Here is a 14,895-nt window from a genome sequence, read left to right as displayed (position 1 = left end):
GCTTACCTGTGCTTAGCACCTTAGGTTCTTTTGCTCATTTAATACTTACAATAACCCCATTTACAGATGAGGAAACTGAGGTATAAAGCAGCTACTGAGGGATTTGAACCCAGATGGTCCTGACTCCAAAGCTCATACGCATAACCCTGAAGCTACAGCTTCCATATTTGTCCCATTTTGAATGCTTTCTCTCTCTGGGTTATGATTTAGAAGTGCTATGGTAGATGTAGGCAGTAGGCAGCACTGGTGTTCTATTAATTATTTGTTGGTGTACCTCTTCCCTAGTAGACGATAAGTCCCCAGAGGGCAGAGACTATTACTTTATCCGTTAATCTTTAGAATCACAGGCACATGGAGTACCTTGCACACCCACACATCCGTTTGGTCTGAATTCGGTTACCCCCAGGCCCACGTTACCATGGAAACTGGACAGATGGATGGGTGTGGACTGGTGCGGTTATATCCCTCTTCTTTTCCCAGTTCTTCTGCTTGATTTCTTTAGGCCCTTGGTACCTCTTGTTGGCTTTGGTCTAGTAAAAACATAGGTGTGCAGTGTTTGGCCTGAGTGGCCATGAAGGGTGGCTGGAATCTAGGGTCTATACACCCAGAAATTGCCCCTAGTCCCAGCTTGCCCAGAGCCACACTGTGGGGCAGCAGAAGTGGAAACGCCAGTTTCCAGTGCCCTTCATCATGCTGTCTCTTCTCTGTCATGGTGTCTCCTCCACTCATTTTGTGATTGTAAAGTTTTTTCATTTTTTTTCCCTCTTCCTCTTTCTCTTCCTTATTCTGAAGGGGTGGCGGGGAGAGTAGATGTTAAATGGTTTGTGAGTTTATTAGAGAGTAGATGTTAAATGGTTTGTGAGTTTATTAGGATTTGCTCCAGTAAACTATTATATTTTCTGACAATGTTTCTGCAGCCTTTGTCTCCACAATTTAGATTTGCTGGCAGCTGCCAAGCCAAACAGTTAGTTTTGGCTGGCATGCATTCTCCCGCTTTACTGAATATTACACATTCCTCTCCAATGAATAGAACATAAAAATAGATGCTGGGTTCAGTTGTGGTCTTTCTGTTTTTAGAACAGACGTGGCCAGCTGAGACCCAGTTCCCCACATGAGGTGGCTGTCGCCCAGGTCCTGGCTTGACCGGACTGTGTCTTGCTGGCATCTCTTCCCCAGGGGTTCAGCCTGAGCACATGGGGCATGGTGGGTGGAGGCCGTCAGCTTTGATGTTAGGGGACAGTGGTTCCTTTTTCGCTCTTGTCTCCCCTGTTTCAAATACTGTGTAAGGCCACTGAGCTAAATCTTTCCTATCCCCAATGTTTTGCTTATACCCAGTGTGGCTGAGTTAGAGCCCATCTACCCATCCCTTCCTTGTCTGTCTTAACATGAAGTGTCCTTCTGGGTGACTGCGTTCAGTGGAGCTCAACACCGAAGGAGAGGAGCTGACATTACCTCCTTTCCCAAGATGTACTGAGTCCAGCTCTTACTCCTCGCCTGGAAATATGCGCTTTGTTTCCAGAAAAAAGACCATTTCATTGTCTTTCCACATTTGTATCTTTCCCTTTTTTCCAGGTCCTGTGTCTGTTTTAGGTTCTGGATAGAGGTATTGCAAGGCATCCTCCAAAGGAGGTGTGTGCAGCACTGCCATCTCCTGGGTCTTTTTTTTTCCCCCCCAATGGCAGTAATAATTGTTTACCTTGTTGGACTGTTGAGAAGTTGTGCCAAAAGGTTTTATAGCAGTGCCTGGCCATGGTAAGTGCTCAGTAAGCGTAAGCAACTTCATGAGTTCTGCCCAGGCGAAGTCAGCTCTCCTCTGCTTCCTTGATCACGAGATGTGAGGACATCAGCTGTACTTCTGGTGGCTCTCCACTGGGCCTTGGTTTCTCTCACACTTTATTCTAATCATTGGGTGTCCACTCGTTGGGACATGTGGCCAGTGTTTGTGCCTAGAATAGCAGAGCTGGGACGACTGCTACTCTGCAGTCCTCTCTTTTGGGTGCTTGGTGTCGGCCATTGGAGCCTGAACTGTGACATTCCCCGTAGATCTGGTGGTGGGGTCCTCAGGGGTGAGGACTCTCCCAGAGGCTTGTAGTTCTGAGACTGTTAGAGGCGCTGACTACTTCACCTTCCATGGGCCTTTGGAGGCACCTTTGGTCATTGGTCATGTGATCACGGAGGCCCTGAGGGGTGAGTTTGAGGAGCGTACCTGGGTGCCCTTTTTGATGCTGAAATAGACCAGAGGGCAGGAGAGAAGCAGTTCTGTCCTCATGGAACCTACAGTCTGGCAGGAGAGGCCACTTCTGGACAAGTGTGATGAATGCTGTAGGAGAGACACAAGGGCTGTAGGTACTTACATAGGAAGAGCTGTCCAGGTTGTGGGGTCAGGGAGGACCACCTCAAAGTAGAGGCAGAGACTGGGATGCTGAGCAGGAGCATCTTGGCTGAAGGTTGGGCGCAGGATGGGCTGGGGTGGGGGATGTTGTGCCACAGTGTTCTGGGTAAGGGATGGTCCTTTTCCTACCTTGTTGACTTCTCAGCAGAATAGCAGAAACTGCCAGGCCTCCTGTAGGCCAGGCCCAGAGCTGGCACAGCACCACTTCTGCCTCATTCAATTGGTGCATGAACCTTAAAATGCCATCTGGATTCAAGAGAGGGGAAACAGACCCCACTTCTGGTTGGGAGGAGTGTTTAGATATAGGGAGGAGGAAGTATGGCAACGGCCTTTGAAGACTTTCACAGGCAGGGAAGTGGCATGCCAGAGTTGTGTGCTGAAAGATTCTCCATCCGCCGCATAGAGAATGCCCTGGAGAGAGGCAAGATGGAGGCAGAGACCAGTTGGGAGGCAATTGCAGGTGACAGATGAAGAGAGAGATGGGCTGAATGTTTACAGGGAAGACTTGCCAGGGTTTGGTGGTTTATAGGGTGGGGTGGGGAGGAAGAACCCCAAATTTGGGGGTTGGGCCGTTGGTGGATGGTTTTACTATTTACTGAGAAAGAGCAAGTTTGGGGAGAGGCATATGACTTTAGTTTGGGGCATGGTGCATTTCGGTCCCTTTGAAACATCTTGGGTAGCTTATCTCCTAGGCCTGGAACTCAGTGAAGAGCTGCAGTTGAGAGAGAATCTGTGGCTCATTGACACGGAGATGGTAATGGACACTGTTTTAGCTTGCAAGCTGCTGGAATGTGATATGCCAGAACTGAAACAGATTTTAAAAAGGCCAATTTAGTAAGTTACAAGTTTACAGTTCTAAGTCTATAAAAATGTTCAAAATAAGGCATCCAGGGAAAGACACCATAACTCAAGGAAAGCCTATGGGTCAGGAACACCTCTGTCAGCTGGGTAGCCATGTGGCTGGCATCTGCAGGACCCGTGCTCCTAGGCTCCATGTTTTCAGCCTCTGTTCCAGTGGGGGTTCCTCACTTTGCTTCTCTGGGGCAGGCTTTCATCTCTTGGCTTCCCTTGGCTCTCTCTAGGCTCTGGCTTGCTTAACATCTCATGGCGACAGCTGCTGGGCCCCAAGCATCTCCAAACATCTGTGTCTCTATTCTCCAAGTGTCGACATCTGTGTCAGCTTTGCTGTGAAGTTTCTGTTGGCTGTGTTGTTTCTGACTTCCTCCATAATGTTTTCTCTTTTAAAGGATTCCAGGAAACTAATCAAGACCCACCTGGAATGGCATCTCCATCTAATCTTCGGTCACATCCACCATTGGGTGTCACATCTCAGTGGAGATAATCTAATCAGAAGTTTCCAGCCTACAGTATTGAATCAGGATTAAAATAAATGGCTGCCTCCACTAGAATGGATCAGGATTAAGACATGGCTTTTCTGGGGTTCATAATAGATTCAAACTGTCACAAGAACCTTCTAGGGAGAAAGTCTCTATAGAGAGAAGCAGCCCAGGACCGACTTCTAGTCTGATAGAGAAGGAAGAGTGATCAGCGAGGAGGAGGAAATTGTGGGGCAGTGTTCCATAAGCAAAAAGGCAATATGATTTATTTCAGAAAGGCAAAAGGAACCTGAAGTGTCAGGGGCAGTTATGTGTAACTCACAGTCTTTGACAGCGTGCGGCTGCCTTTCATTCTTCCCTTGTGCCGGCATGCTTCCTGTAGTGTGCACCATTGTGGAGACCCCCCACAGCACGAGTGAGGTCCCTGGAGACCCGGGAGGAGGCTTGGACTCCCCCAGTCCCCTCCCCCGACCCTACTAGCATCATTTTTATTATGGTTCCTGGAGTTCTCAGAGCTAAGTAAAATTAGATCCAGACATGAAAAGAGGTCCCTTCCTCCCCTTCTCCCTCTCTCTCCAAAGCACAGGTGTGTGTTTAGAAATACTAGAAGACAAACCCTTTTCCTTCGGGGCAAAGGAGAGGCAGGGACAGAGAAGAGAACTAGCACACAACAGGGTGACTTTCTTTTTTTGGCATGGGCAGGCTCTGGAAATTGAACTCGGGTCTCTGGCATGGCAAGTGAGAATTCTGTCACTGAGTCACCATGCACCACCCCCATCATATTCTATGATTGTATTTTATTTGCAAAATTAAAAACAATATACATGAGGGGGAAATTATATTTGAACTTCTTCTTCTTGAAATTCTTGTTTTCTCCATATTCATCCTCCCCAAACCTCAAAACCTTGGCATAGCTCCGTCTTCTAACCAGAGGGCGCCCCTTTGAGAGCACGGTTATCCAGGAGGAGATGGGAGCACACCCTGCCCTTCTCTTTGGGGACATCCAGCTAAGCGCTGCTCGAGTTCCCTCTCGATGATGGCCCTGAACCCACCCCGGCCCTGTCCTGGGTGCCCTCTGCCCCCAGCTGCCCTCCGTGCCAGGGAAATGCTCAGCCGCAGTTGCTGGAGGCTTCTAAGCAAAGATCCTGACTGGAGAAATTGCTGATCTTTAAAATGCCTGGGATTTGATGAAGTGCTCAGTTTTAAGTACCTCCCTTACACTACAATTTCCAGATCATAGTTGACTCTGTTCTCAGAATCATGGGGCTCCACTTCTGAGCCATTTTTAGCAGTTTGCTTATTTAAAGAAACCTCTGCCTTGATGCCCGCAGTCTCTCTGTATCCTGTTTACAAGTCGGAAATATGCAGAGTATTCAGTATGGTTCACCCAGAAACCAGCCTTTAGCTCTATCCAGTTAGAGCGTTGAGACAGTTCCTGAAATCTCTGCTGTTCACATCCATATCACATCAGGTGGCTCCTAGCTCCGGGCACGTGCAGAGAGGCCCACTGTGCCTTCTCTGATTGGTCTGGGAAAGCTTTCGGTGGGGTCTGACTTGGCTGGTTTTCTTTTACCTTTGTCCACCGCCAGGTCGGCTGAGGGCAGGGGGCTGGCAGGTAGGGTCTGGCTCTCGCCTTCCTCCAGGTGTGGACAAGGCTGGCCCCTTCCTCCCCCCTGGGGTGCAGGTGGTCACCTGCCAGGCAGCTCTTCCTTCGGAAGCTGCTGGAATCACATGTGACGGGCAAGGTGGGGAGGATTGCTGGGTAAGATTCAGCGATATCCCAGCGTCTGTAGCGTAGGGTGAGATGACACAGGAGGGACTTGATAGCACAGCCCTTAACATGTTTCAGGTATGTGTTGGGGCTCCTGAAAATAGCCACTCAGGGTAGATGGAAATTTCCAGCAGATGGAAAGCAATAGCAGAGTTGATTTAAGGAAATGTTAATGCTAGTGTACTGTGCCAGGGAGGAGACGTGTGAGCTGGCGAACCTGTTGTGGTTAATTATGAGGATTGTCTTCTTTTCCCCTCCTCTTTCTCATGTCCTATGGGTCAGAGTCAAATGGAGTTCAGCATCTCCTCCTTATCCATCCAAGAACCAAGCAGTGGCCCCGCCGCGAACGAGCCGAGGCAGCTGTCCAAAGCCGCTCAGGGCGCGCAGGCCCTCCGGTGCTCTCAGGGAAGCAAGTCCTCCAGCTTGGATGCTCTTGGGCCCGCGCGGAAGGAAGAAGCCTCCTTCTGGAAGATCAATGCAGAGCGGTCCCGGGGAGAGGGGCCTGAGGCCGAGTTCCCGTCGCTGACCCCCAGTCAGATCAAGTCCATGGAGAAAGGGGAAAAGGGCTTGCCTGCCTGTTACCGGCAGGAAGCCACTCCCAAGGACCGGGAGGCCAAGGCGGAGAGGCCCGGCAACCTCCGACAGGAGCCCCGCGGCCTTCCCAGCGTGAGCGGCGAGCGCCAGAGGCCCCAGCCCGAGCAGGCCCCCCTGAGTGTGACGGACGAGGCCATGCCCTCCGAGCCCACGGGGAAGCTGTCCTCTTCCGAAGCCACACAGGATGATGTGGAGGATACTCTGTTCTCGGAACCCACACCTGCACAGGTGAGTGCCTGGGCCCATGGCTGCTTCAGGTCAGGTCAGGGGTTCCCTTCCGAGAGCTCGAGGGGCGAGCGCTCCAGGGGTCACGAGGGGTGCCCAGGGTTTCCTCTTCTCCCCTTCCTCCTTCCTGTCCCCTGCCCCCCTCCGCAGAGAATCCTGGGGGTCGGGAGAGCTGTCAGTCCCTCTGCCTGATACCTGTGCAGCGACACGGGTTTTGCAAGTCCGTCTTTGTGCTGTGACTCGTTTGGCTGGTGAGTGGCGGTATCCCAGGGAGTGTCCATTGTCCTTCTCCCCGGGTGTGTGAGGACCCCCGGGTAAGGGGGAGATGGCAGGAGGGGAGAGCGGGCAAGGGAACTTAGGAGGAGAAGGCTGTGAGTTTGGTGTGAGGAGGGGGCCAGCAGATGTCCTGAGGAGCGGAGGAGGCTGGCCAGGCTGCAGGGCCTCAGCCCAGAAGCTCTGGCTCTGTGTTTGGCGCTTGGGAACTACAGGGTATCCCTGCCTCTGGGCGGGGCGGCTCTCGTCTCCCAGCAGGGCCTGGCTGCCTCTTCCTAGAAGCATTCTCAAGGCAGGAGTTGTTTTCGGTAGTTGGAGAAGTAAGAGAAGGGTCAGAGGGGTGTCTGGGAGGCCCCGTGGCTGAGGTGGGGTGAGTCCTGAAGAAAGGTGCCATGCAAGAGAATAAAGGGTGTAAATGGCTTCTTTGGACTCCTGCATTTTGTATGTGGTGGCGGGTGGGGGGATGGTGGCGATTGTTCTTTACTGCTCAGCTTGCATTTCTTGAAGAGGATGAATTGGCAAGGAGAAGGCACAATGTGCGGTAATGACTTTAAGTGAAACAAGCGTTGGGAGCTTTACACATACATACACACACACACAAATTGTCATTCTTATTGTAGGAGGGCCTGGTTTTGAGGCGTTGTTTTATAGTAAAGCAAGAACTCTCGATGTAGCCCTAAGAACCGTTTCAGGGAGAACCTCGTGGGCTGTTCCACCTCTGGACTGATGGCGTGAAGTTCAGCATCCTGTCCACCAGGAAGAGGGTCTGCCCCTCAGCAGCCGCCCGCCACGCTCTGCTCCTCTCCTATGGCATTGCACTGCTGTCACAAAAAATGCCTGATGGCCTTCCATAACAGGAATGCTTTGTGGTCGCTCAGAGATTTTTTTTCGGAGGTGTCAGAGTGCTTGCTGAATCTCAAAGGAGGAAGGGAGAGGACAGCAAGGGGCAAAGCTCACCACTTGAGGAAGGCAGAGGGAGTAATTGAGGGTCTGGAGGCTGCAGCAGCTGGCGGCTGAGCCACCCCTGCTTCCCTGGAAGCCCTGGCTGAAGGCATCGGCTCTGGAGGGGCCAGGAGTCTGCCGTCTGGTCCCCAGGGAGCCAGCATGCACTCCCTAGCATCTCCAGCTCCAAACCCCTGCTGAACCATAGGCTTAGTGACTCCAGGGTCCTGGTGAGAGCCGGGGTCCTCTTCACAAGCAGACTACTCTCCTGGTGCCTCCCGACAAGGGTCTGCTGTCTTATACCAGAGCCCACCCCCACCGTTGCTACCTTCCCCTGCGCAGTTGGTCTGGGCTTTAGGTACCGAGAGTAAGGGTGGACTTCAGCAACTGTTCTTGCTGCTTAGAACCCCTCCCTTGCATCACTGCAGTTTGGTGGAAAAATTAATGTGGAGCAAATCACCTGGCAAGCCCTTATATGCACATCAGCTCCAAACATGAATCCAACAAGGTAAGCTGTGATCGCCATTTCACAGCTGAGACCACTAAGGATCAAAGTGGCTCAAATTTGCTGCTAACGGGTAGCAGAGCTAAGGTTTGAGCCAAGGTCCTGTGAAAGAGGCATTGGGGAAGTGCTTGGGTAGGGGCTGTGACTCAGCTGCCATCTGGAACAACCATGAGGCCCAAATGCAGACTTGGGAGGTAGCTGCCGGGCTGTGGTGATGAGCCAGGCAGGACCCATTGGGGCTGTTTTTTACTTTGAATCAGGAGCCCTTTGAGCAGCACAGGAAGGTGGGGTGGAGACCCGATGTGGGATGCTTTACAGCATGTGATGTGGGCAGGTCCCTAGGTGGGGAGGAGGAGCGCTGGGCTGCAGGAGAAGGATGAGATGAGGCAGGGAGTCTGTGTAGAAGACCTTACTGCCCAAGAAGGTTCTTTGCCTTGGCCGTCACTAGTAGGAGGATCCACGAAATGTGGTTGAACAAATCTCAGGAAGGCTGATGAGTCTTGGATGTGGAATCCAGGGCAGCTGGACGGGACGGGGTCTGGACCAGTGAGATCTGGGCAGCCCCATGGCTCTGCTGACTGATGCTCCCAGCCTAGGAGGAGGGAGCATGGTGGAGAGGGGAAGGGAGCGTGGTGGAGAGGGGGAGGGAGCGTGGTGGAGAGGGAGAGGGAGCGTGGTGGAGAGGGGGAGGGAGCGTGGTGGAAAGAGGGAGGGAAACGCACAAAAACCACACCAGCAAGTTGCTGTGGGCCTTGTGTTCACCCAGAGAATCAGCACCAGTAGGGGATATACATGGGAAGATTTATTGCCAAGTATTGGCTTGAGTGATGGTGGGGGCTGGCTAGGGAAGTCTAAAGTCCATAGTGCAGGCCACCAGGAAGGGCAGGGGCAGGCTGAACCCTGGGGCATGGGCTGAAGCTCCTGACCACAGGCAGGATTTCTTTTAAGGATCCTCAGCTCTGCTGTCAAGGCTGTTCCACTGATGAGGTCAGGCCCACCCAGGTGATCCCGGATAATCTCCTTTATTTAAAGTCAGCTGATGATGACTTTGATCACGTCTGCAAAGTACCTTCCCATTCTTTAAGGACGGGCTTGGCTTTTGGAGCCAGGGGCAACTTATGGGCGCCCTCAGTAAGCCCCATCCCTGGGTGCCCGCACCTCTGTGTCCTTGGTGGTAGGCTGAGCCTTGCTGACCTATTTTCCGGTGTGTCATTGTCCTCCAGCCTCCACTGGGCCCTCAGTATCTCTTGGCCACCTTGTCATCATCTCGTAATGATTCTCTTGGCTGGTGCCTGGAGAGGTGGCTCTAAGTACTTCCTCCCCTGTCACCACCTCTCTCAGCAAAGGACCACGTCTGCTACCTTCTTGAAGAAGAGGAGCCCTGTGTGGCGGGCTCCCCCTAATTTCCATCACCTCCACGTTGGCATGCCATCCTCTACCCTTTCTTATCGTTACGCACCATCCCATCTTTTCCTACCTCCTCTGGCTCCTCGCCTCATCTCTTATTTTATTTATTTATTTTTGTTTGTATCTCTGATGTTTTCCTCTATCGGCTCTCCTCTAAATAGGTCTCTTTCTCTGATACTCTGGGCTTGAATTTCCCTCAGGAGGAGGTATTTATATAAAAGAGTGCTCGGTAAGCATGTATTGGGGACAAATCTTTCCCTGCTCACAGCCAGGATGCAGATACCTATTTGGCTGAGGACATCTTAATCACAAAGAGAAGCATAAAGTGTGTGTGGGGTTAAGGTGGAGAAGCAGAGAGTAGGAGAGAGTTCATAAAACGCTGTTGACGAAACAGATTTCTGAGAGCAAAGCACAGAGTGAAATGCCACAGCATTTAAGAAACTGGAAGAAAATCAGAAGAGAACCTTGACTGAACTGCTTTGGAGTTTTATGTCTGGGCTCATTGTGCCTCCGTCTCGGATGTGGCAAACTTGGGCTGAAACAGGCTCCCAGGCCTTGCCGTTACCTCCACCTAAGCCCTTCTGTTTGCCGGCTGCCTGGAGGAGGGGGTGGCAGGTTTCCTTGCTTCAGAAGATTGCAGCCGGCCATATGAAGGCCTGCTTGTCCTGGAGTGGGGGAAGAAGGTACCTTAAATCACAGGCTGCTGGGCCAAAGCCGGTTGTAATGTTAATCAATAAATACAGCAATACCTTGAGATAGCCCATTGGCCTTTCATTCAACTTGGCTATCCTTGACTCTGAAAACATTCCTGATTTAGGGAAATCACTCTGGGACCTTTAACTTAATCTGAAAGTTTTAAATTCTTTCCCCATAATTTTTATTCCTTGAGCTTTGCAAGTTCTTTTGTGTTTTGTTATGTGTGTTTTTGTTTTAAAATACTAGAAAATATTTTTGTGATTGATTCTCTTTTTTCATGATGAATAACTTTCAACATGTCTCTCATTCAGAAATATGAAAATGTATATATTTTTTCTCCTTTTCTTTGTAGGGATGTCTATAAACTGCTTGTAGACATGTCTGGGGAAGGAGAGGGGAGAGTGTTGGGGCTGTCAAGTTGTAGCTTGCATTGGATTTTATTTAATTTTCCGGCTCCAAGCACTGAGGTAAATTGAGGTCAGGAAACCTCTGAGACAGAAGCAGCCTAATTCATCTGGGTCATTTTAAATGAGATGCTGTTTTTAGATTATGGACAACTGAAAAAAAAAGCTCCTGCCTTACTTTAGTGTTTTTGTTCTTTCTACAGCTCGGCTCAAGTAATGTCGTCTTGAAGACGGGATTTGATTTTCTGGACAATTGGTAAAATACGTTAGACAAGAAAATAAAACCAAGAACCCCAAAAGGTTTTCTTAAGTGGTGTGGTGGAGGAGGTTAAAAAGGGCAGCATTTTACCCGTGCATTTTCCTAGTTTCTGTAAACTCTTTTCTTAATCAATTGGAAACTGTTAAATATTGCCTTGTTTAGATATTTCCTGTTTTTTGGTAAGACCAGATATATATGCTATTTTCAATGATTTGATAACAGAAGTTTTACCTTTGGAATCTTTAGAGACCATGAGAAAGTCAGTAAATACTGTAAATGAAACTTCTGTCCCAGCTTCACTCATCGTCCTGGTCCTCAAAGAAAGAGTTTTCCTCAGTATGTCGCAGATATCATAAAAGTGACATCCATCTGCTGCTTCTTTATTCCTCCCTCCCCTTTTCTTAACTGTTTGGGGTTAACTTTGATTGAATGTGATGTCCTCAGCCAAATAGGTATCTGCATCCTGGCTGTGAGCAGGGAAAGATTTGTCCCCAGTACATGCTTACCGAGCACTCCCGACCTGCCCTGGGGCTTCCCTGATGAAGCTGCATTTCTTGTATTGTGCACCACCCTCCACCCTCACATCATTTCTCAGAAGCAGGCTATCGGCATATAGAAAAGGTTGTCTTTAAGCTGCCCTAATCCTTATTGAAACTATTAATTATTGTTTAAAAAAAAAGCTGCATGTTTAAAGATTTTATATTAACATTTCAGTATTTTGTATCTAGATTTAGCAGCCATAGAGCTATCACTTTTCTTGGTTTTTTTGGTACCAGTTTCCTTTTGGAAATTCTTTGTTACTCAACTGACCAGTTGGTTATTCCCTGTACTGGGCATCGAAAGGAGAAAGGGTAGATGGCAGGCAGTGCTGGAGGAAAGGGCTCTTTGATTAGTTTTGCTAGAATCTTCCAGTGTGAAACCATCAGGAAGAGAGGGCGTCTTTCATCCCCAAGGACTGGCCAGACTGCTTCGTGCTGGACTCACCCCAACCCTGACCACCACCAGAAGTGGACAAGTCAAGCTTTTGCATCACCCACCAGCACCCGTCCTGGAGGCCTTGAAGATGTCACAACACAAGGGGTTCTCCTCGCGCTGGACTTTGCCACCTGTGTTCCTTGCTGCTCTGGTCACCACTGACCATGGCTGGAGCCCTCGGCTGGTGGAGAAGGTGGACCGTGCCCCCTGGGGGGTGGGGGAGATGGACCTGCCGTGAGCAGCCGTCCCAGCCATCCTGCTGCCCACACGGGGTTTCCTGGCTGGCTGCCCCTGACCTGCATGGGACTGCAAGCCGTGCCCCAAGCAGAGTCACCAAACCCCGTACAATGTGATTACACGTTGCCTCTCACTGTGTGCTCCTCACCCAAAGCCTTAACTTCTTTGAGCCCTCCCCATTGAACATTTGGTTTCAATACCAGAGTGTGTATTTTTAAATTTTTAATGCTTTTCTGTTTCTTAGGAACTTCTTCTGAAATGATTTCCAGAATGTTGTTTCTGGCTGTGAGGTAAAACATGTGGCAAACTTTTTTTTTTTTTTTTTTTTGCAGAGAAGTTTCTGCCAAAGCTGTGGCTTGGCTGACTTTTGGGTTGGTCCCTGCCAATTACTTCATGTTTCCAAACCTCCTTTGGCCCCTTGAGGTCTTGGATTATAATTTCTCCTGTGGTGACTGACTATAACTTGGCAAATATCGGCTCCTTCTGTACTGTTCAGGTATCGTTGATATATGGAAGGGGGGAAGAAAAGCCCTGTAGCATTGCAGTGAGAGGGAAAGGAGCTAGAAATCCCAGCCAGACCAGCATGAGCAGTGCCAGCTGCCCTCCTGGCTTCCAGCCACTTTTCACAAAGGGAGCTCAGGGGTGGGCTGACAGTGACCCTTCACGCTCAGCCTCTAGGCCATGAGGTGTTGCATAGCCCAGCCTGGAAAAAGGGGTCCCAGGTTTATTTTTTAAGAAGAAATATAGATGTTTGAATTCCCTGGTGTTTGTGTAACAGGGAAGAAAGGTCTGTGTTCTGGGGCATCTGGTCTAAGGTAATCTGTATGTTTTCTTGGGAGATTATTTTAATTTCCATCCAACTTTCTCATGAAGCCCAACAGTCCCTTGGAGTTCTCCTTGGAGCTTGGGGATATGGGGATTGTTGAAAGTTTCCGCCACGCTGAGTACCATCTTGGGCCCAGCATCCACGGGGTTTAGTTAACTTTCACCATATTTTTTAGTTTCCTAGTGAGATAGCCTCCCTTAATTAAATGTAAAATAAAAAATTGGGAAATCGTGGAGGGATTTCCCTAAAAGTTGCATGGGTTTGCTCTGATTTCTGAAGGAGCAGAGTCAGAAGGGGGAAAAATGGAGGACTGGGGTTCACACGCTCGGGGTGTTTCATCCTTCCCTGGCCTGCGGGATCTTACTTTCAACCCTGGACTGAGTTTATGCACAGATGGGGTACTGGTGTCTTCAGGCTGCACAAATACCAACTGTTTGGCTGGAAACAATAGACATTTCTGTCTCACACTTCTGGAGGACAGGTGTCTGAAATCAAGGTGTGAGCAGGACTGTGCTCCCTCCAGAGGCTCTAGGGAAGAATTGTCCCTTGCCTCTTGCAGCTTCTGATGGCCCCAGACATTCCCAGGCTGTGACAGCACCACTCCAGTCTCTGCCTCCATCTGCCCAATGGTTGTCTTCTTTCCTTTGTGTCCACATTCCCTCTTTTTATCAGGACACCAGTCAGATTAGATTTAAGGTCCGCCTGATCCAGCATGCCTTCATCTTAACTTGGTTACATCTGCAAAGACCCTGTTTCCAAATGAGGTCCCTTCACAAGTTCCAGGGGTTAATTAGGTCTTGAACATGTCAGGAAGAGGCCACAACTCAACCCATAAGAGATGGCTTCCTTTCCCCTTTCTCATGGAAACCTAAGTTCCATGAGCCCAACGAGAGGAAAGTTAAGCTCTTTCTTTTGCCACTTTTTTTTTGCTGTGTGTCAGGATGGAGTTTTTTTTAAACCAGGAGTTTATATTTATTATCTTTTTTTAATACACACTTTTCAGCCGAAGCCTGTATGTGACTTTGGACTCCCCAGCCACATTCTACTCTTTACACCTGGGATGGAGCTCCAGGATACAGTATATTGCCTTGGGTGACTGCATTTTGCAAAAACCTCCCCAAGGAAATTAGAAACCAGTCTCTGTTCTTTCACCTGAGGGGCCCCACCCTTGGCCGTCTGGGGTTTTGGAGGGCTGCCCCATCTGGGAACAGCTTGTCTGTCCCCCAGCTCGCACTCCAGCCCCCTGGAGGTCAGGGGCAGCCGCTACCGCTACCGTGGTCCCTGCACTGCCTTCCTTTGATACACATTTTCAAAAATGATAAATTCTTAGAACTTGTAACTTGTCATATTTTATATTAATGACCTTTAATAAAGCCGTTTAAAATATGCTGGATGTGTTTATTTTGGGCTGTTCCAGAAAGCCTGTTAGGATGATTGCACTTGAACACTGAAGGGAAAAAAAAAAAGATTAATACTAGCTAAAGTGAATTTGAAACCCCCTCAGAAAACCCACTTTTCACCGTCTTGACGTGGTACCCTCTGCAGGCTAGGGGTCGCCACGGCTGAGGTGCATGCAGCCCTGCAGACGGGGCGGCTCAGCCCTCGAGGACCTCTTTGCAGCCTTTGGGTAAAACTGAAGCTACGGGAAGTCTTTCTTTTGGGCAAGCTTATCATATTTAGTGACTGTGACTCAAAAAAGGAAATCTTACCTCCCTGAAAGCCTTCTGGTCGAGTCCTAGTTAAAGCTGCTTTTTAATGGAAAAAATACAAAATTAAGCATGGCCAGTCAGTTCCATTCCATTCATTAAAATACACGTGGTAAATTGCCAACTATAGATGAAGAAGGATGTTTAGATGTCAAATTTCCACATCCAATGAGTTTTAAAAACTAATACACCTCAAAGAAAAGACGAAGGTCTATGCTATGCAGTGAGAGTTCCTCTGTGGACCCTGGAGAGAGGTGTATCCATGTCCCCATCTTGGCTTCTCCTGCCTCAGACCCTGTGTCCCATGGAAGACCTGTGATTCAAGTGGATTGTCTTCTCCCGACTT

The 14,895-nt window shown here is 49.5% G+C and overlaps 1 protein-coding gene across 2 annotated transcripts in view; it reads left to right on the top strand.

Moving 5' to 3' along the window:
- The window catches only part of C7H1orf198 (chromosome 7 C1orf198 homolog), a 38,154-nt gene extending 23,925 nt beyond the window's left edge, over positions 1-14,229 (top strand). For both annotated transcript variants that reach the window (XM_077168298.1, XM_077168299.1), the window contains exons 3-4: positions 5,783-6,322; positions 10,750-14,229. In XM_077168298.1, the coding sequence (XP_077024413.1) occupies positions 5,783-6,322; positions 10,750-10,806 (597 nt within the window). In that variant the 3' untranslated portion in view covers positions 10,807-14,229. The remainder of the gene's footprint in view (positions 1-5,782; positions 6,323-10,749) is intronic.
- The last annotated feature ends 666 nt before the right edge of the window (positions 14,230-14,895 follow it).

Source organism: Tamandua tetradactyla, chromosome 7 (genome assembly GCF_023851605.1).
Source record: "Tamandua tetradactyla isolate mTamTet1 chromosome 7, mTamTet1.pri, whole genome shotgun sequence".
NCBI lineage: Eukaryota > Metazoa > Chordata > Mammalia > Pilosa > Myrmecophagidae > Tamandua > Tamandua tetradactyla.
This window is presented reverse-complemented; position numbering and strand designations above follow the sequence as displayed.